The 21,196-nt window shown below is 53.5% G+C and overlaps 1 protein-coding gene across 2 annotated transcripts in view; it reads right to left on the bottom strand.

Annotated features, from left to right (window-relative positions):
- KIF20B (kinesin family member 20B) overlaps positions 1–21,196 on the bottom strand; it is a 340,877-nt gene that overhangs the window by 206,628 nt on the left and 113,053 nt on the right. For both annotated transcript variants that reach the window (XM_075348747.1, XM_075348748.1), the window contains one exon: positions 19,297–19,459. In XM_075348747.1, the coding sequence (XP_075204862.1) occupies positions 19,297–19,459 (163 nt within the window). The remainder of the gene's footprint in view (positions 1–19,296; positions 19,460–21,196) is intronic.

Genomic DNA, 21,196 nt, shown 5'->3' with positions numbered 1-21,196 from the left:
ATAAGAAAAAGAATTTACGGTAAGTAACAAAGAAGGGAATTTTGTTTACTTACTGTAAATTCCTTTTCTTCTAGCTCCAATTGGGAGACCCAGACAATTGGGTGTATAGCTACTGCCTCCGGAGGCCACACAAAGTATTACACTTAAAAGTGTAAAGCCCCTCCCCTTCTGCCTATACACCCCCCGTGGGATCACGGGCTCCTCAGTTTTAGTGCAAAAGCAAGGAGGAAAGCCAATAACTGGTTTAAGAACAAGTCAATCCGAAGAAACATCGGAGAACCGAAACCATTCAACATGAACAACATGTGAACCCGAAAAAGCAAAAATCCCTAAGAAAAACAGGGCGGGTGCTGGGTCTCCCAATTGGAGCTAGAAGAAAAGGAATTTACGGTAAGTAAACAAAATTCCCTTCTTTGTCGCTCCTAATTGGGAGACCCAGACAATTGGGATGTCCAAAAGCAGTCCCTGGGTGGGTAAAATAACCCCTCGTGATAGGACCGTAAAACAGCCCTTTCCTACAGGTGGGCAACCGCCGCCTGAAGGACTTGTCTACCTAGGCTGGCGTCCGCCGACGCGTAGGTATGCACCTGATAATGCTTGGTAAAAGTGTGCAGACTCGACCAGGTAGCCGCCTGACACACCTGCTGAGCCGTAGCCTGGTGCCGTAATGCCCAGGACGCACCCACGGCTCTGGTAGAAAGGGCCTTCAGCCCTGAGGGAACCGTAAGCCCAGCAGAACGGTAGGCTTCAAGAATTGGTTCCTTGATCCACCGAGCCAGGGTGGATTTGGAAGCTTGCGACCCTTTACGCTGACCAGCGACAAGGACAAAGAGTGCATCCGAGCGGCGCAGGGGCGCCGTGCGGGAAATGTAGATTCTGAGTGCTCTCACCAGATCCAACAAATGCAAATCCTTTTCACATTGATGAACTGGATGAGGACACAAAGAAGGCAAGGAGATATCCTGATTAAGATGAAAGGGGGATACCACCTTAGGGAGAAACTCAGGAATCGGGCGCAGAACCACCTTGTCCTGGTGAATCACCAGGAAGGGAGATTTGCATGACAGCGCTGCTAGCTCGGACACTCTCCGAAGAGACGTGACCGCTACTAGAAAAGCGACTTTCTGTGAAAGGCGAGAAAGGGAAACATCCCTCATAGGCTCGAAAGGCGGCTTCTGGAGAGCAATTAGAACCCTGTTCAGATCCCAGGGCTCTAACGGCCGCTTGTAAGGAGGGACGATATGACAAACCCCTTGCAGGAACGTGCGTACCTGAGGAAGTCGTGCTAGGCGCTTCTGAAAAAATACAGATAGCGCTGAGACTTGTCCCTTGAGGGAGCCGAGCGACAAACCTTTTTCCAAACCGGATTGCAGGAAGGAAAGAAAAGTAGGCAATGCAAATGGCCAGGGAGAAACTCCCTGAGCAGAGCACCAAGATAAGAATATCTTCCACGTCCTGTGGTAGATCTTGGCGGAGGTTGGTTTTCTAGCCTGTCTCATGGTGGCAATGACCTCTTGAGATAATCCTGAATACGCTAGGATCCAGGACTCAATGGCCACACAGTCAGGTTCAGGGCCGCAGAATTCCGATGGAAAAACGGCCCTTGAGACAGCAAGTCTGGTCGGTCTGGTAGTGCCCACGGTTGGCCTACCGCGAGGTGCCACAGATCCGGGTACCACGACCTCCTTGGCCAGTCTGGAGCGACGAGAATGGCGCGGCGGCAGTCGGACCTGATCTTGCGCAGCACTCTGGGCAACAGTGCCAGAGGTGGGAACACATAAGGAAGCCGGAACTGCGACCAATCTTGAACTAAGGCGTCCGCCGCCAGAGCTCGGTGATTGTGAGACCGTGCCATGAAAACCGGGACCTTGTTGTTGTGCCGAGACGCCATTAGGTCGACGTCCGGCATCCCCCAGCGGCAACAGATCTCCTGAAACACGTCCGGGTGAAGAGACCATTCCCCTGCGTCCATACCCTGGCGACTGAGGAAGTCTGCTTCCCAGTTGTCCACGCCTGGGATGTGAACTGCGGATATGGTGGATGCCGTGTCTTCCACCCACATCAGAATCCGCCGGACTTCCTGGAAGGCTTGCCGACTGCGTGTTCCTCCTTGGTGGTTGATGTATGCCACCGCTGTGGAGTTGTCCGACTGAATTCGGATCTGCTTGCCTTCCAGCCACTGCTGGAAGGCTTGTAGGGCAAGATACACTGCTCTGATTTCCAGAACATTGATCTGAAGGGTGGACTCTTGCTGAGTCCACGTACCTTGAGCCCTGTGATGGAGAAAAACTGCTCCCCACCCTGACAGACTCGCGTCTGTCGTGACCACCGCCCAGGATGGGGGTAGGAAGGACTTTCCTTTTGACAATGAGGTGGGAAGAAGCCACCACCGAAGGGATTCCTTGGCCGCCTGAGAAAGGGAGACGTTCCTGTCGAGGGACTTCGACTTCCCGTCCCATTGGCGGAGAATGTCCCATTGTAGTGGACGCAGATAAAACTGCGCGAAAGGGACTGCCTCCATTGCTGCTACCATCTTCCCTAGGAAGTGCATGAGGCGTCTCAAGGGGTGTGACTGACCTTGAAGGAGAGATTGCACCCCTGTCTGTAGTGAACGCTGTTTGACCAGCGGAAGTTTCACTATCGCTGAGAGAGTATGAAACTCCATGCCAAGATATGTTAGCGATTGGGTCGGGGTTAGATTTGACTTGGAAAAGTTGATGATCCACCCGAAACTCTGGAGAGTCTCCAGCGCAACGTTCAGGCTGTGTTGGCATGCCTCTTGAGAGGGCGCCTTGACAAGCAGATCGTCTAAGTAAGGGATCACAGAGTGTCCCTGAGAGTGCAGGACTGCAACTACTGCTGCCATGACCTTGGTGACGACCCGTGGGGCTGTCGCCAGACCGAAAGGCAGGGCTACGAACTGAAGGTGTTCGTCTCCTATAACGAAGCGTAGAAAACGCTGATGATCTGGAGCAATCGGTACGTGGAGATAAGTATCCTTGATGTCTATTGATGCTAGGAAATCTCCTTGAGACATTGCGGCGATGACGGAGCGGAGGGATTCCATCCGGAACCGTCTGGTTTTCACGTGCTTGTTGAGAAGTTTTAGGTCCAGAACGGGACGGAAAGACCCGTCCTATTTTGGTACCACAAACAAATTGGAGTAAAAACCGTGACCTTGCTGCTGAAGAGGAACAGGGATCACCACTCCTTCTGCCTTTAGAGTGCACACCGCCTGCAGAAGAGCATCGGCTCGGTCGGGAGGCGGAGACGTTCTGAAGAATCGAGTTGGAGGACGAGAACTGAACTCTATCCTGTACCCGTGTGACAGAATGTCTCTCACCCAACGGTCTTGGACCTGCGGCAGCCAAATGTCGCCAAAGCGGGAGAGCCTGCCACCGACCGAGGATGCGGAGAGAGGAGGCCGAAAGTCATGAGGAAGCCGCCTTGGTAGCGGGTCTTCCGGCTGTCTTTTTTGGGCGTGACTGAGCCCGCCAAGAATCTGAGCTCCTCTGATCCTTTTGAGTCCTCTTGGACGAGGAGAATTGGGACCTGCCAGAGCCTCGAAAGGACCGAAACCCCGACTGTCCCCTCCTCTGTTGGGGTTTGTTTTGTCTGGGCTGAGGTAAGGATGAATCCTTACCCTTGGACTGTTTAATGATTTCATCCAAACGCTCACCAAACAGTCGGTCACCAGAAAATGGCAAACTGGTTAAGCACTTTTTGGAAGCAGAATCTGCCTTCCATTCCCTTAACCACAAGGCTCTGCGTAAAACTACGGAGTTGGCGGACGCCACTGCCGTACGGCTCGTAGAGTCCAGAACAGCATTAATCGCGTAAGACGCAAATGCAGACATTTGAGAGGTTAAGGATGCCACCTGCGGAACAGATGTACGTGTGACCGTGTCAATCTGTGTAAGACCAGCTGAAATAGCTTGGGAGTGCCCATACGGCTGCGAATGCAGGAGCAAACGACGCGCCGATAGCTTCATAGATGGATTTCAACCAGAGCTCCATCTGTCTGTCAGTGGCATCTTTAAGTGCAGCCCCATCCTCCACTGCAACTATGGATCTAGCCGCAAGCCTGGAGATTGGAGGATCCACCTTGGGACACTGGGTCCAGCCTTTGACCACGTCAGGGGGAAAGGGATAACGTGTATCCTTAAGCCGTTTGGAGAAACGCTTATCTGGATAAGCGTGGTGTTTCTGGACTGACTCTCTAAAGTCAGAGTGGTCCAGAAAAGTACTTAATTTACGCTTGGGATACCTGAAATGGAATTTCTCCTGCTGTGAAGCTGACTCCTCCACCGGAGGAGCTGGGGGAGAAATATCCAACATTCTATTGATGGACGCTATAAGATCATTCACTATGGCGTCACCATCAGGAGTATCCAAATTGAGAGCGGTCTCGGGATCAGAATCCTGATCAGCTACCTCCGCCTCATCACACAGAGAGTCCTCCTGCTGGGACCCTGACCAGTGTGATGAAGTAGAGGGCCGCTCATAGCGAGCTCGATTAGGCTGTCTGGGACTGTCGTCCGTGTCAGAGCCGTCACCCTGGGATGCATGGGACATCCCCGGAGCCCGGAGCTGTTCCAACTGAGGGGGACCAGGGAGCAGTGATTCAACCGTGCCCATGGTCTGAGTTACTGGTCTAGACTGCAAAGTTTCTAGAATTTTAGTCATAGTCACAGACAATCTATCAGCAAAAACTGCAAACTCTGTCCCCGTCACCTGGACAGTATTCACAGGTGGTTCTCCCTGGGTCACCTCTAGCAGAGGCCCCGGCCGAGCAAGTGCCACAGGGGCCGAGCACTGCACACAATGGGGGTCAGTGGAACCTGCCGGTAGAGTAGCCTCACATGCGGTACAAGCAGCATAGAAAGCCTGTGCCTTGGCACCCTTGCTTTTTGCGGACGACATGCTGTTGTCTCCTCTGAGCAATCTAGGAGGGTATATAGCCAAGAATCACCAGCGACCGTACAGTGCAATGTATAGCATGCAAGCATAAAAATACAATTGTACACTTCGGCACTAGTGGGGTCAGCACCGTAGGTGCCGCTTACCGCCCGCTCAAAAGCGGGTGTGTGGTCGCCAGAATCCCGTGCCTGGGTCTCCCAGAACTTGTCTCCCCTTTCCAGCCCAGACTGCACACAGGAATGGCTGCCGGCGTTCTGTGAAGAGGGGCGGACCGTGGGCGTGCCTCAGACAAAGTGCGGGAAACTGGCGTCCCACTGTGCCCAGTGTGAGGGCTGGAGTATGTAAAGTAGACTCCAGCCCTCGGCGCTGACGTTCTGTACAGCGTCCCGCCCTTCCCCTGACTGGCAGGCCTGGGGGCGGGAACGAAGCGAAACTAGGCCGCAAAAGCCGGGGACTCGAGTAATAAGCGCGGCCGTCAAATCTGCACGGCCAGCGCGGAAGTCCCCGGCGCACCACAAGTCCCAGCCGCGCCGCAGTGTAAAACTGCCAGCAGCGGCCGGCACGGCAGTTCGCAATACATTAACTCCCTCAGCAAGCTGTAGTTAGTGTGGCACAAGCGCGCAGCGCTGTTGTCCCCGGCGCACTAACACACCCAGCCATGCTGCAGTGTGTCTGCGCGCGGTCTGTACGGGGACACAGTACCTTGACATAGCAGGGCCCTGTCCCTGACGATACTCAGCTCCATATCCAGCAGATTCCCCAGGGGCTGTGGATGGAGCACGGCCTCAGTGCCTGGAGACCGGTAAAATCCCACTTCACCCAGAGCCCTAAGGGGGATGGGGAAGGATGCAGCATGTGGGCTCCAGCCTCCGTACCCGCAATGGGCACCTCAACCTTAAACACCGCCGACAAAAGTGGGGTGAGAAGGGAGCATGCTGGGGACCCTAGTATGGGTCCTCTTTTCTTCCATCCGACATAGTCAGCAGCTGCTGCTGACTAAACAGTGGAGCTATGCGTGGATGTCTGACCTCCTTCGCACAAAGCTTGAAAACTGAGGAGCCCGTGATCCCACGGGGGGTGTATAGGCAGAAGGGGAGGGGCTTTACACTTTTAAGTGTAGTGCTTTGTGTGGCCTCCGGAGGCAGTAGCTATACACCCAATTGTCTGGGTCTCCCAATTAGGAGCGACAAAGAAATTCTCTTTTTCTTTAACGTTCCTTTGGGAGACCCAGACCATGGGACGTTCCAAAGCTGTCCCTGGGTGGGAACAAACAGAAAAACTAAGAAGTAGACGGAGCCTAACTTCACAAGTGGGCGACAGCTGCCTGAAGGATGCGTCTGCCCAAGCTCGCATCTGCCGAAGCATGAGCATGCACTTGGTAGTGCTTCGAAAAGGTATGCAGGCTAGTCCAAGTGGCAGCCTGACAGACTTGTTGAGCCGTAGCCTGGTGCCCAAAAGCCCAAGAGGCACCGACAGCTCTGGTCGAGTGTGCTTTGATCCCCGGCGGGGGAGGCACCTGAGTACTCTGGTAGGCGTCCGAAATGGTCGATCTAATCCAACGGGCCAAGGTCGGCTTAGAAGCAGAGAGACCCTTGCGCCGCCCTGTGGTTAGCACAAAAAGAGAGGTGCACCGCCTAAGCGCAGCGGTGCGAGACACATAAATCCGGAGAGCACGCACCAGATCTAGAGTATGCAGCACTTTCTCAAAGCGATGAACAGGGGCCGGACAGAAGGAAGGCAAGGAAATATCCTGGTTAAGGTGGAAGGGAGAGACCACCTTAGGAAGAAAGTCCGGGGTCGGACGGAGAACTACCTTGTCTTGGTGAAAAAACAAAAAAGGTGACTCCGAGGAGAGCGCAGCCAAATCAGAGACTCTCCTGAGAGAAGTTATGGCAACTAGAAAGGCCACCTTTTGAGAAAGACGATACAAAGAAACCTCCCTAAGGGGCTCGAAAGGGGGTTTCTGCAATACCGTGAGGACCAAGTTAAGGTCCCAGGGATCCAAGGACCGCCGATAAGGCGGAATGATGTGAGACGCACCTTGCATGAAGGTGCGGACCTGAGCCAGCCGGGCGAGACGCCGCTGGAACAGCACTGATAGAGCTGAGACTTGTCCCTTGAGAGAGTTGAGGGACAGTCCCAGCTGCATACCGGACTGCAAAAGAGACAGAAGGGTCGGCAACGATAATGGCCAAGGAGAATGGCCGGAAGAGCGACACCAGGACAGGAAAATTTTCCAAGTCCTGTGATAGATCTTGACAGAGGAAGACTTACGTGCCCGAGTCATAGTGGAGATGACTTCAGGAGGAATACCAGAAGCCGTCAAAATCCAGGACTCAAGAGCCACGCCGTCAATTTGAATGCCGCAGAATTCGGGCGGAAAAACGGACCTTGCGAGAGCAGGTCTGGACGGTCCGGAAGATGCCACGGAATCTCCACGGACAGTTGGAGCAGGTCCGGATACCAAGCTCGCCTGGGCCAGTCCGGTGCAATGAGGATGACTCGACGGCCCTCCATTCTGATCTTGCGCAGGACTCTGGGCAAGAGAGCTAGAGGGGGAAACACGTAGGACAGACGAAACTGGGACCAGTCCTGAACCAGAGCGTCCGCGGCGAAGGCCTGAGGATCGTGGGAGCGAGCCACGTAAACCGGAACCTTGTTGTTGTGACGGGATGCCATTAGGTCCACGTCCGGAGTGCCCCACTTGCGGCAGATTGACTGAAACACTGCCGGGTGCAGGGACCACTCGCCACCGTCCACGGATTGACGGCTGAGATAATCTGCCTCCCAGTTTTCTACGCCTGGGATGTGGACTGCGGATATAGTGGACATTGAGTCCTCCACCCATTGAAGTATGCGTTGTACCGCCATCATTGCTAGACGGCTGCGTGTCCCGCCTTGGTGATTGATGTAGGCAACCGCTGTCGCGTTGTCTGACTGGACTCGAATGTGCCTGCCCGCCAACAGGTGGAGAAAGGCTAGGAGAGCTAGAAGCACAGCTCTGGTTTCCAGCACATTGATTGAAAGGGCTGACTCTGACGGAGTCCAAGTGCCCTGTGCTGGAGATGTACCGCTCCCCAGCCGGATAGGATGGCATCCGTGGTGAGAATCACCCAGGACGGAGTCAGGAAAGAGCGCCCTTGGGACAGGGAGAGGGTTCGAAGCCACCACTGAAGAGAGCTCCTGGTCCGTGGCGACAGAGCCACTAACCTCTGTAAGGAGGAAGGCCGCTTGTCCCAACAGCGGAGAATGTCCAGCTGCAGAGGACGCAGATGGAGCTGGGCAAAGGGAACCGCCTCCATGGAGGCCACCATTTGACCCAGCACCTGCATCAGGCGCCTGAGGGAATAACGGCGGGGCCTCAGGAGAGAGCGCACCGCTAGCCGGAGAGACTGCTGTTTGATTAAGGGCAACTTCACAAGTGCCGGCAAAGTCTAGAACTGCATCCCTAGGTATGTGAGACTCTGGGTCGGAGTCAGAGTGGATTTGGGAAGATTGACAATCCACCCGAATTGGGCTAGGGTGGCGAGAGTGAGCGAAACACTCCGCTGACAGTCTGCGCTGGATGGACCCTTGACCAGAAGGTCGTCCAGATAAGGAAGCACTGCTAACCCCTGGAGGTGCAGGACCGCAATGACTGCCGCCATGACCTTGGTGAATACCCGAGGGGCCGTGGCTAACCCGAAGGGGAGAGCCACGAATTGGAAATGAGCCTCTCCTATCGCAAAACGTAACCAACGCTGATGTGACACTGCGATTGGCACATGTAGATAGGCATCTCTGATGTCGATGGACGCCAGGAACTCCCCTTGGGTCATAGAGGCAATGACTGATCGCAGAGACTCCATGCGAAAATGCCGCACCCGGACATGCTTGTTGAGAAGCTTGAGATCCAGGATGGGCCGGAAGGTACCGTCCTTTTTTGGAACTAGGAAGAGATGAGTAAAAACCTCTGAACCGTTCCTGAGCGGGAACTGGGACAATCACTCCGTTTGCCTGCAAGGACGCCACGGCCTGCGAGAAGGCGGCGGCCTTGGAGCAGGGGGGAGTTGAGAGAAAAAATCTGTTTGGAGGGCTGGAAGAGAATACTATCCTGTAGCCGTGTGATATGATGTCTCTCAACCACTGATCGGAGACTTGCTTTAACCAAGCGTCGCCAAAGTGGGAGAGCCTGCCACCGACTAAGGACGTGGCTGGAGCAGGCCGAGAGTCATGAGAAGCTGCCTTAGTGGCAGAACCTCCTGCGGTCTTCTGCGGACGCGCTTTTGGGCGCCAGTTGGATTTCTGATCCTTGGCTGAGTTAGCGGACGAGGCGGAAGGCTTAGAGGATGACCAGTTGGAGGAATGGGAGGAACGAAAGGAACGAAACCTTGATTGATTCCTACCCTGGGCGGGTTTCCTGGTCTTCGTTTGTGGCATGGAAGTACTCTTCCCGCCAGTAGCTTCTTTAATGATTTCATCCAGCTGTTCACCAAACAGCCGTGAACCAGCAAAAGGGAGCCCAGCAAGAAACTTCTTGGAAGAAGAATCTGCCTTCCACTCTCGAAGCCACAAAATCCTGCGGATAACAAGAGAATTAGCTGAAGCCACTGCAGTGCGGTGAGCAGCCTCTAGCATGGCAGACATGGCATAAGATGAAAAAGCTGAAGCCTGAGCAGTTAAGGTAACCATCTCAGGCATAGATTCCTTGGAGAGGGAATGCATCTCCTCTAGAGAAGCAGAGATGGCTTTGAGAGCCCACACTGCTGCAAAAGTCGGGGAAAACGCGGCCCCCGCAGCTTCAGACACAGATTTGGCCAGAAGGTCAATCTGACGGTCAGTGGAATCCTTAAGTGAGGTGCCGTCAGCCACCGACACAACGGTCCGGGCTGAGAGCCTAGACACCGGGGGGGGGGGGTCTACCTTTGGGGAGTGAGACCACTCCTTGACCACCTCAGGTGGAAATGGAAACCGGTCATCAGAACCACGCTTTGGAAAGAGTTTGTCAGGGCAGGCCCTCGGTTTGGTCACAGCGGTCTGAAAACTGGAGTGGTTAAAGAACACACTCTTTACTCTCTTAGGGTACTTTCACACATCCGGATTTTTGCTCTGCGGCACAATACGGCGTTCTGCAGAAAAACCGCAACCGGCTTTTGTAACGCCGATTGCGGTTTTTTTTGCATTGACTTACATTAGTGCCGCATTGTGCCGTAGGGGCTTGCGTTCGGTCCGGTTTTTGCCGCATGCGGCAGATTTAGCCGATGCGGCGGCCGGATCGAACGTACCCTGCAACGTTTTTTGCTCCGGCAAAAAACACCGCATCGCGCCGCATCCGGCCGCTGCGGCGCATTTTTCAATGCATCCCTATGGAGGCCGGATGCGGCGCGATGCGGAAAAAAACGCATCCGGTCGCCGCATGCGGTATTTTCCACTGCGCATGCTCAGTAGCATGCCGCAACCGGAAAAAAACGGACCGGCCGCATGTAAAAACTGATGCAAAGGATGCGGTGTTTTCACCGCATCCGTTGCATAGTTTTCACAGCCGGATTGAGCCGCAGGGCTCAAACCGGATGTGTGAAAGTAGCCTTAGGCGAGGTAAACTGATGTTTTTCTGCCAAAGAGAGTTGCTCCTCTGATACTGGCGGATTGAGATCCAGCACAGAATTAATAGAAGCAATCAAATCACTAAGATCTGAGTCACCCTCAGAGAAATCGATGGGATACATAGCCTCCGAGCCCCCAGTGAGGGCATCCTCCTCATCTTGAGAGTCAGCTCTTGAGACAGAGCTGTGGGATGGGGAGGGGGAGGAAACCCTGCGCCTTCTCTTAGAAGGACGGGGTCTGGGATCAGATGATGAATCTTCCGTGAGCTCTGATGGACGGAGGTCAGAGGATAGGAGTCCTCTGTCAAGAGTATTAGAGGCACCCTGTGAGGGGGGCTGATGCATATTCATCAAAGTCCTGGACAAAAGTCCCATGGACTCGGCAAATGACTGGGATATGGACCTAGAAAAGGACTCTACCCAGGCCGGGGTTCAATCACAGGTGCAGCAGCAGCCTGAGAGACCACTGGGGGTGAGACTCCAGGCTGTGGCACCGCCAAGGTAGAGCAACCATCACAGTGTGGATAAATGCTCGGCTCAGGAAGCAGGAGCTTACATGCAGTGCATGCAGAATAAAGATTTGGAGCCTTGCTCCTTGTGTGAGACATGCTGCTGGAGTGGGGGCTTTGCAGAGAATGAACCCCAGGGAGAATATACAGAGGTCCACAACCGGAGACCGGCTGTGGGTTACCAGACCACTGAGCGCGGTGTTGTGTGCCCTCCAGATCCCGAAGCCCGGTCCCCCAGTCGCAGCACCTCAGCAGAGATGCAGAATGCAGGATGTCCCAGAGCAGAGTGAACTCTGCCTGAGAAGAGGGCGTTCCTATAAAAGAGCGGGAACAGGAGGGCTATAGAGACCTGCAGGGAAGGAGGGACGCCCCAGCAGTGGGGAGTGTCCCTCCCCTGTGTAGAACGGCCGCCGGGAGGAGCCGAACCTGTCCCTCTGCATGAGTGACATGCGAGAGCAGGAAAATGAAACTAGGCCTCCGGCGAAGCTGGGGCCTAAATTTAAGCGGCGAGGCCGACAAGCAGGCACCATCGGCGCGGTTCTCAGGCAAAAGCTAGAGAATCCGCCGGAAAAGTTAAAACAATCACATACAGCATACTCTCCCCTTACAATAAAGAACCGGGACCCCCAACATAAACGTCTCAGGTACTTAGCTGCTGAGACGCAGGGCCATGTCCCTGGAGATGAGTGCTCCGGTCCAACAGAATCCTCAAGGGGCTGTGGATGGAGACCGGACTCCTGCCAGGCATGGAGACCGTGCTGGCTCCCACTTCAAGTCAGAGCCCAGAAGGGATGGTGAAGGAGTGCGGCATGTAAGGCTGCAGCCTTGTAAATCAACCTTAACAACACCGCCGACACAGTGGGGTGAGAAGGGACATGCCGGGAGTCCAGACATGGACCCGCTTTTCTTCAAACTCTTTCCAAAAGTCAAACAAATCAGATGAGAATGCATGTGTGGATGTATGCCTCCTGACACAAAGCAATAAACTGGCTAGGACTGGCTACCAGGGGGTGTATAAGCTCAGAGGGAGGAGCTACACTTTTAAGTGTAGTACTTTGTGTGTCCTCCGGAGGCAGAAGCTATACACCCATGGTCTGGGTCTCCCAAAGGAACGATAAAGAAATAGAGTTTATTTTTTTAACAATTCTTTTCTCTCTCATATTCTGATAGCTGTAACTTTATTTTGTCAACAGAGGCCATAAAGAAGGGAATTTTGTTACTTACCGTAAATTCCTTTTCTTCTAGCTCTTATTGGGAGACCCAGACGATTGGGGTATAGCTACTGCCCTCCGGAGGCCACACAAAGCACTACACTAAAAAGTGCAAGGCCCCTCCCCTTCTGGCTATACCCCCCCGTGGTGTCACGGGTTCTCCAGTTTTAGTGCCAAAGCAAGAAGGAGGAAGCCAATAACTGGTTTAAACAAATTAACTCCGAATAACGTCGGAGAACTGAAAAACCGTTCAACATGAACAACATGTGTACCCGCAAACAACAAAAAAATCCCGAAGGACAACAGGGCGGGTGCTGGGTCTCCCAATAAGAGCTAGAAGAAAAGGAATTTACGGTAAGTAACAAAATTCCCTTCTTCTTCAGCGCTCTATTGGGAGACCCAGACGATTGGGACGTCCAAAAGCTGTCCCTGGGTGGGTAAAGAGATACCTCATGTTAGAGCTGCAAAACAGCCCTCCCCTACGGGGATGTCACTGCCGCCTGCAGGACTCTTCTACCTAAGCTGGCATCCGCCGAAGCATAGGTATGCACCTGATAATGTTTGGTGAAAGTGTGCAGACTCGACCAGGTAGCTGCCTGGCACACCTGTTGAGCCGAAGCCTGGTGTCGCAAAGCCCAGGACGCACCCACAGCTCTGGTTGAGTGGGCTTTCAGCCCTGAAGGAACCGGAAGCCCAGCAGAACGGTAGGCTTGCAGAATTGGTTCTTTGATCCATCGAGCCAGGGTGGCTTTAGAAGCCTGCGACCCCTTGCGCTGGCCAGCGACAAGGACAAAAAGTGCATCTGAACGGCGGATAGGCGCCGTGCAAGAAATATAGATTCTGAGTGCTCTCACCAGATCTAGCAAACGTAAGTCTTTCTCATACCGGTGAACCGGCTGAGGACAAAAGGAAGGCAAGGATATATCCTGATTAAGATGAAACGAGGATACGACCTTAGGGAGAAACTCCGGAATGGGGCGCAGCACTACCTTGTCCTGGTGGAACACCAGGAAGGGAGCCTTGGATGACAGAGCTGCCAGCTCAGACACACGCCGAAGCGATGTGATCGCAACGAGAAACGCCACTTTCTGTGACAGGCGAGAAAAGGAAACGTCCTTTAGAGGCTCGAAGGGCGGCTTTTGCAGAGCAACTAGTACTCTGTTCAGATCCCATGGATCTAACGGCCGCTTGTACGGGGGCACAATATGACAGACCCCCTGTAGGAACGTGCGCACCTTAGGAAGACGTGCTAGACGCTTCTGAAAAAACACAGATAGTGCCGAGACTTGCCCTTTAAGGGAGCTGAGCGACAAGCCCTTTTCCAACCCCGATTGCAGGAAGGAAAGAAAGGTGGGCAATGCAAATGGCCAAGGGGATACTCTCTGTGCAGAGCACCAGGATAAGAAAATCTTCCACGTTCTGTGGTAGATTATTATTATTATTATTATTATTTATTATTATAGCGCCATTTATTCCATGGCGCTTTACAAGTGAAAGAGGGTATACGTACAACAATCATTAACAGTACAAGACGGACTGGTATAGGAGGAGAGAGGACCCTGCCCGCGAGGGCTCACAGTCTACAGGGAATGGGTGTTGGTACAATAGGTAAGGACAGAGCTGGTTAGCAGACGTTGACTTCCTAGCTTGTCTCATTGTGGCTACGACTCCTTGAGATAATCCTGCGGACGCTAGGATCCAGGACTCAATGGCCACACAGTCAGGTTCAGGGCCGCAGAATTCTGATGGAAAAACGGCCCTTGGGACAGTAAGTCTGGTCGGTCTGGCAGTGACCACGGTCGACCGACCGTGAGATGCCACAGATCCGGATACCACGATCTCCTCGGCCAGTCTGGGGCGACGAGAATGACGCGGCTGCAATCGGATCTGATCTTGCGTAACACTCTGGGCAAGAGTGCCAGAGGTGGGAAGACGTATGGGAGCCGGAACTGCGACCAATCTTGAACTAATGCGTCTGCCGCCAGAGCTCTTTGATCGCGCGACCTCGCCATGAATGCCGGGACCTTGTTGTTGTGCCGGGACGCCATTAGGTCGACGTCCGGCACTCCCCATCGGCGACAGATTTCCTGAAACACGTCCGGGTGAAGGGACCACTCCCCTGCGTCCATGCCCTGGCGACTGAGGAAGTCTGCTTCCCAATTTTCTACGCCTGGGATGTGAACCGCGGATATGGTGGATGCTGTGTCCTCCACCCACATTAGAATGCGCCGGACTTCTTGGAATGCTTGCCGACTGCGCGTCCCTCCTTGGTGGTTGATGTATGCCACCGCTGTGGAGTTGTCCGACTGGATTCGGATCTGCTTTCCTTCCAGCCACTGTTGGAAGGCCAGTAGGGCAAGATACACTGCCCTGATTTCCAGAACATTGATCTGAAGGGTGGACTCCTGCGGAGTCCACGTCCCCTGGGCCCTGTGGTGGAGAAACACTGCTCCCCACCCTGACAGACTCGCATCTGTCGTGACCACTGCCCAGGATGGGGGCAGGAAGGATCTTCCCTGAGACAATGAGGTGGGAAGGAGCCACCATTGTAGAGAGTCCTTGGCCGTCTGGGAAAGAGAGACTTTCCTGTCCAGGGACGTTGACTTCCCGTCCCATTGGCGGAGAATGTCCCATTGAAGTGGGCGCAGATGAAACTGCGCAAAGGGAACTGCTTCCATGGCTGCCACCATCTTCCCGAGGAAGTGCATGAGGCGCCGTAAGGGGTGCGACTGGCCTTGAAGGAGGGATTGCACCCCTGTCTGTAGGGACCGCTGCTTGTTCAGCGGAAGCTTCACTCTCGCTGCTCGAGTATGAAACTCCATGCCAAGATACGTTAGCGACTGTGACGGTGACAGATTCGACTTTGGAAAGTTGATGATCCATCCGAACGTCTGTAGAGTCTCCAGCGTAGCATGTAGACTGAGTTGGCATGCCTCTTGAGAGGGTGCCTTGACAAGTAGATCGTCTAGGTAAGGGATCACCGAGTGTCCCTGAGAGTGCAAGACTGCTACCACCGCCGCCATGACCTTGGTGAAGACCCGGGGGGCTGTCGCCAGACCGAATGGCAGAGCTACGAACTGAAGATGATCGTTTCCTATCACAAAACGTAGAAAACGTTGATGTTCTGTAGCAATTGGCACGTGGAGATAAGCATCTTTGATGTCTATTGAGGCAAGGAAGTCTCCTTGAGACATTGAGGCAACGACAGAGCGGAGGGTTTCCATCCGGAACCGTCTGGCGTGCACATGTTTGTTGAGCAGCTTTAGATCCAGAACAGGACGGAACGAGCCGTCCTTTTTTGGAACCACAAAGAGATTGGAGTAAAACCCTCGCCCTTGTTCCTGAGGCGGTACAGGGACCACCACTCCTTCTGCTCTTAGAGAATGCACCGCCTGCAGCAGGGCATCTGCTCGGTCTGGATGTGGGGAGGTTCTGAAGAACCGAGCTGGAGGACGAGAACTGAACTCGATTCTGTACCCGCGAGACAAAATGTTTGTCACCCACCGGTCTTTGACCTGTGACATCCAAATGTCGGAAAAGCTGGAGAGCCTGCCCCCAACCGGAGATGCGGAGGGGGGGGGCTGGAAGTCATGAGGTAGCCGCTTTGGAAGCGGTTCCTCCATTTGCTTTCTTGGGGCGTGCGTGAGCCCGCCAGGAATCTGAGACTCTTTGCGTCCTCTGAGTCCCTTTGGACGAGGAGAATTGTGTCTTGCCCGAACCTCGAAAGGACTGAAACCTCTGCTGCCATTTTTTCTGCTGAGGTTTGCTTGATCTGGGCTGGGGTAAGGAAGAGTCTTTACCCTTGGACTGTTTAATGATGTCAGCCAATGGCTCGCCAAACAGTCTATCTCTAGATAAAGGTAAGCTGGTTAAACATTTTTTGGAACCAGCATCTGCTTTCCAGTCCTTTAACCACAAGGCTCTGCGCAAAACTACCGAATTGGCGGACGCCATTGAGGTGCGGCTGGTAGATTCTAGGACCGCATTGATAGCGTAAGACGCAAACGCAGACATCTGCGAGGTAAGGGACGCCACTTGCGGCGCCGCTGGATGTATGATAGCATCCACTTTTGCTAAACCAGCTGAAATAGCTTGGAGTGCCCATACGGCTGCGAATGCTGGAGCAAACGACGCGCCGATAGCTTCATAGACAGATTTTAACCAAAGGTCCATCTGTCTGTCATTGGCATCCTTAAGTGAAGCGCCATCCTCCACTGCAACTATGGATCTAGCTGCAAGTTTGGAAATCGGGGGGTCTACTTTTGGACACTGGGTCCAGCGCTTGACCACATCAGGGGGGAAAGGAAAACGTGTATCCTTAGAACGTTTAGAGAAACGCCTTTCTGGATGAGCGTCGTGTTTCTGGATTGACTCTCTGAAGTCAGAGTGATCCAAGAAAGCACTCAATTTACGCTTGGGATAGAGGAAACGAAACTTCTCCTGCTCTGCAGCTGCCTCCTCTGCAGAAGGAGCTGGGGGAGAAATATCCAACAGTCTATTGATGGCTGAGATAAGCTCGTTTACCATGGCGTCCCCATCCGGGGTATCCAGATTGAGAGGGGTTCCAGGATAAGACTCCTGATCACTCTCTTCAGACGCATCACAGGGCGACTGATTGCGCTGAGACCCTGAGCAGTGTGATGACATTGAGGGTCTTTCCCAGCGAGCTCGCTTAGGGTGGCTGGGGCTATCATCTGAGTCATAATCCTCAGCTTGTGAAGCCGGGGACCCCCTTGCAGTCTGGATTAATTCCAACTGAGGGGGATTAGAGGACAGAGACCTCGCCGTGTCCATAGACTGAGCCCCAGTCATGGATTGCAAAGTTTCAAGGATTTTTGCCATAGTCACAGACATTCCATCAGCAAAAACTGCAAAGTCTGTCCCTGACACCGGGGCAGGACTTACAAGCGTCTCAGCCTGGGTCACTACCCCTCCGGACTCCGGCTGGCGAAGCAGCACCGGATCTGAGCATTGCACACAATGGGGGTCTTTGGAACCTGCTGGTAGAGCAGCCCCACATGCAGCACACGCAGTGTACACAGCCCTAGCCTTGGCAGCCTTGCGTTTTGTGGATGACATGTTGCTGCCTCCTCAGAGCGATCTGGGGTATCCAGCCAGGAAGCGACCTCACAGTGCAAGAAATAAATAAATATATATATCTGGTGACACAGTACACCAATACACACTGAGGCACTAGAGGGGCCAGCTGAAATGCCGCTTACCGCCCGCTTAAGAGCGGGTGTGTGGTCTCCAAAAGCCCCCTAGTCCAGGTCTCCCAGAGCCTTGCGTCCTTCCTCCAGCCAGACTGCATGTAATGGCTGCCGGCGTCCTGGGAGAGGAGGGGGGGCGGGCCCTGGGCGTTCCTGACTAAGAGCGGGAAGCCTGCTTCCCTCTGTGCCTAGTGAGAGGGCTGGAGCATGTAAATCAGGCTCCAGCCCTCGTCGCTGCTGCGAAACCGCGTCTCTCCCCTACCCTGATTGACAGGGTGGAGGCGGGAACGAAGCGGAGCTAGGCCGCAAAAGCCGGGGACTGGATTTATAAACGCCGCCGCCGTAAAAGCGCGGTCGGCGTGTCCCCGGCGCACCACAAGTCACAGCAGCGCCGCCCGGTCCAGTGGGGGTCGGCGCTGCGTTCCCACAACACAAAGTCCCCCAGTAAACTGTAGGAACACTAACTCCAACGTTACGGTCCCCGGCGCACTACAACACCCAGCCAGCCCGGAGTGTGTCTGTGCCTGCCGGGGACACAGAGTACCTGTATGATGCAGGGCCTTGTCCCTGATTGTACTCCTGCTCCATATCCATCAGGTGCTATGGGTCTGTGGATGGAGCCCGGCGTCAGAGCTTAGAGGCCGGCAGGATCCCACTTCCACAGAGCCCTACAAGGGGATGTGGAAGGAAAACAGCATGTGGGGCTCCAGCCCCTGTACCAGCAATAGGTACCTCAACCTTACAACACCATCCACGGGTGAGAAGGGAGCATGCTGGGGGCCCTATATGGGCCCTCTTTTCTTCCATCCGAAATAGTCAGCAGCTACTGCTGACTAAAATCTGTGGAGCTATGCGTAGATGTCTGACCTCCTTCGCACAAAGCTTGAAAACTGGAGAACCCGTGACACCACGGGGGGGTATAGCCAGAAGGGGAGGGGCCTTGCACTTTTTAGTGTAGTGCTTTGTGTGGCCTCCGGAGGGCAGTAGCTATACCCCAATCGTCTGGGTCTCCCAATAGAGCGCTGAAGAAAGGACTTTTTTGCAGGACAAGATTACGTTTTTATTGATACAAATTTTTTGCGCTGTGTGATTTTCTTGATAATTTATACTAAGCTTTGTGTGTTAGTATGACGAGAAAGCAAAATTTGGAGTGTTTAGCTTTATTATTATTTTTAAGCTGTTCACCTAACGGGTTAAATAATGACAGTTATATAGATTAGTTTCAGACCTGGCAATAATAAATGTGTACTTTTTTCCTTTACCCTTTTGATTCTACAGAAAAACAGCATTTTACTTGTAAAACATTTTCCTTTTTTCTCTTTTTTTTTTCTTTTTACCTAGACTTTATCAGACATCAACTTTTCCTCCTCCTCGTTCTGTTTTTGCATTGCAGGTTATTAGAGCTATCAATATGACACAGGCATGAAGTGTGTGAGGATCAGCTCAAGGAATACCCTTACAGGCAACCAAACCTGGGGGCCTCTGCAGCCATTATTCGGCCTGGGGTTAACATAGAAAACGCAATAACTGTTGTAACGCTTGGAGCAATGAGGGTGCCGCCTGCCTTCAGTAAGCAGATTGATGTCGCTATTGACAGCGGCATGAGAGGGGTTAAATGCTTGTGATTAGTGCTAACATATATAGCGGACACCTACTAATGATTTATTCATCATGATCGTCGCACTGTATATGCATGACGGTTTGCAGGAACACACTTCATGCTATGGTATATGGACGGCGAAGGTCCAGAAGGGGTTAAACCCCATTTCATTCAGCACTTTTTTCTAACAAAATATAAATAAAAAAAATTCTGGAAATTGGCTTCATGTGACACCTGCTAATTCTGGGTCAGGTCAGTACATACCTTTTGTGCAACCGCTGAAAATTTGAGCACATTGAGGGTCTCATCATAAGCGGAGGCCGTCTGACTAATGTTCACGATCATGCACACTTTCCCTTTGCCGGTGAAAAAGCTCTGCAGATAGTGGGTAAGCTTGCTTTCTCGAAACGGCACATGCTGCTGGAACCTGAAGCAAATAATACAATTACACTATCAGTATACAGCACAGAAAAGGGCTGGCCTTATAAATATAATGTTTAACTCAATGCTCCATAAGAGATATATACATCACAAAGCAAGTCCGAGTGTGCAGCGGCTCTGGAGCGAAGCCTGCTCCATACAGTGCAGACGCTGGCTGTACCCAACAGCAGGAATCAGCACAGATCACTAATGTTAACTCTTTAATGCCATTGTCAATGACTGATCATGACATTTAAGCGCCAAGCTCCTGCCCTGGCATCAGTTCAGGTGCCCATCATCCCCTCTTGCAACACAATTGCACAGGGTGAGAATTTTTTGCCACAGTGGCCTTCAGCGCATTGAAAGAGCTTCTGTGTACATATTATATGTACTGTAATATATAGATACACACACACACAGACACACACACACACACACGCGTCACCTGATAAATATCCAGGCTGTCAAAAGTGCCAATATATTACCTCACGCATCAAAACCATAAATAAGCTTTTTTTTTTCTTTGGCCCCCCCCCAGTGGAATAACTGAAGCGAGGGGTTAAAATTCCCCCTCAAAACACACACACACACACACACACACACACTGCGCACACACACACTGCGCACACACACACACTGCGCACACACACACACTGCGCACACACACACACACACACTGCGCACACACACACACACACTGCGCACACACACACACACACACTGCGCACACACACACACACACACTGCGCACACACACACCACACACTGCGCGCACACACCACACACTGCGCGCACACACCACACACTGCGCGCACACACCACACACACTGCGCGCACACACACACACACACTGCGCGCACACACACACACACACTGCGCGCACACACACACACACTGCGCGCACACACACACACACACTGCGTGCACACACACACACACACTGCGCGCACACACACACACACACTGCGCGCGCACACACACACACACTGCGCGCGCACACACACACACACTGCGCGCACACACACACACACACTGCGCGCACACACACACACACTGCGCGCACACACACACACACTGCGCGCACACACACACACACTGCGCGCACACACACACACACTGCGCGCACACACACACACACTGCGCGCACACACACACACACTGCGCGCACACACACACACTGCGCGCACACACACACACTGCGCGCACACACACACACTGCGCGCACACACACACACTGCGCGCACACACACACACTGCGCGCACACACACACACTGCGCGCACACACACACTGCGCGCACACACACACTGCGCGCACACACACACTGCGCGCACACACACACACTGCGCGCACACACACACACTGCGCGCACACACACACACTGCGCGCACACACACACACTGCGCGCACACACACACACTGCGCGCACACACACACACTGCGCGCACACACACACACTGCGCGCACACACACACACTGCGCGCACACACACACACACTGCGCGCACACACACACACACACTGCGCGCACACACACAGACACTGCGCGCACACACACACACACACTGCGCGCACACACACTGCGCGCACACACACACACACACTGCGCGCACACACACACACACTGCGCGCACACACACACCACACACTACGCGCACACACACTGCGCGCACACGCACACTGCGCACACTACACACTGCGCACACTTCACACACACTACACACTGCACACACAGCGCACACACAC

Source organism: Anomaloglossus baeobatrachus, chromosome 5, assembly GCF_048569485.1.
Source record: "Anomaloglossus baeobatrachus isolate aAnoBae1 chromosome 5, aAnoBae1.hap1, whole genome shotgun sequence".
Taxonomy (NCBI): Eukaryota; Metazoa; Chordata; class Amphibia; order Anura; family Aromobatidae; genus Anomaloglossus; species Anomaloglossus baeobatrachus.
Note: the sequence above shows the minus strand (reverse complement) of the source record. Positions and strands in the feature narration are given on the sequence as shown.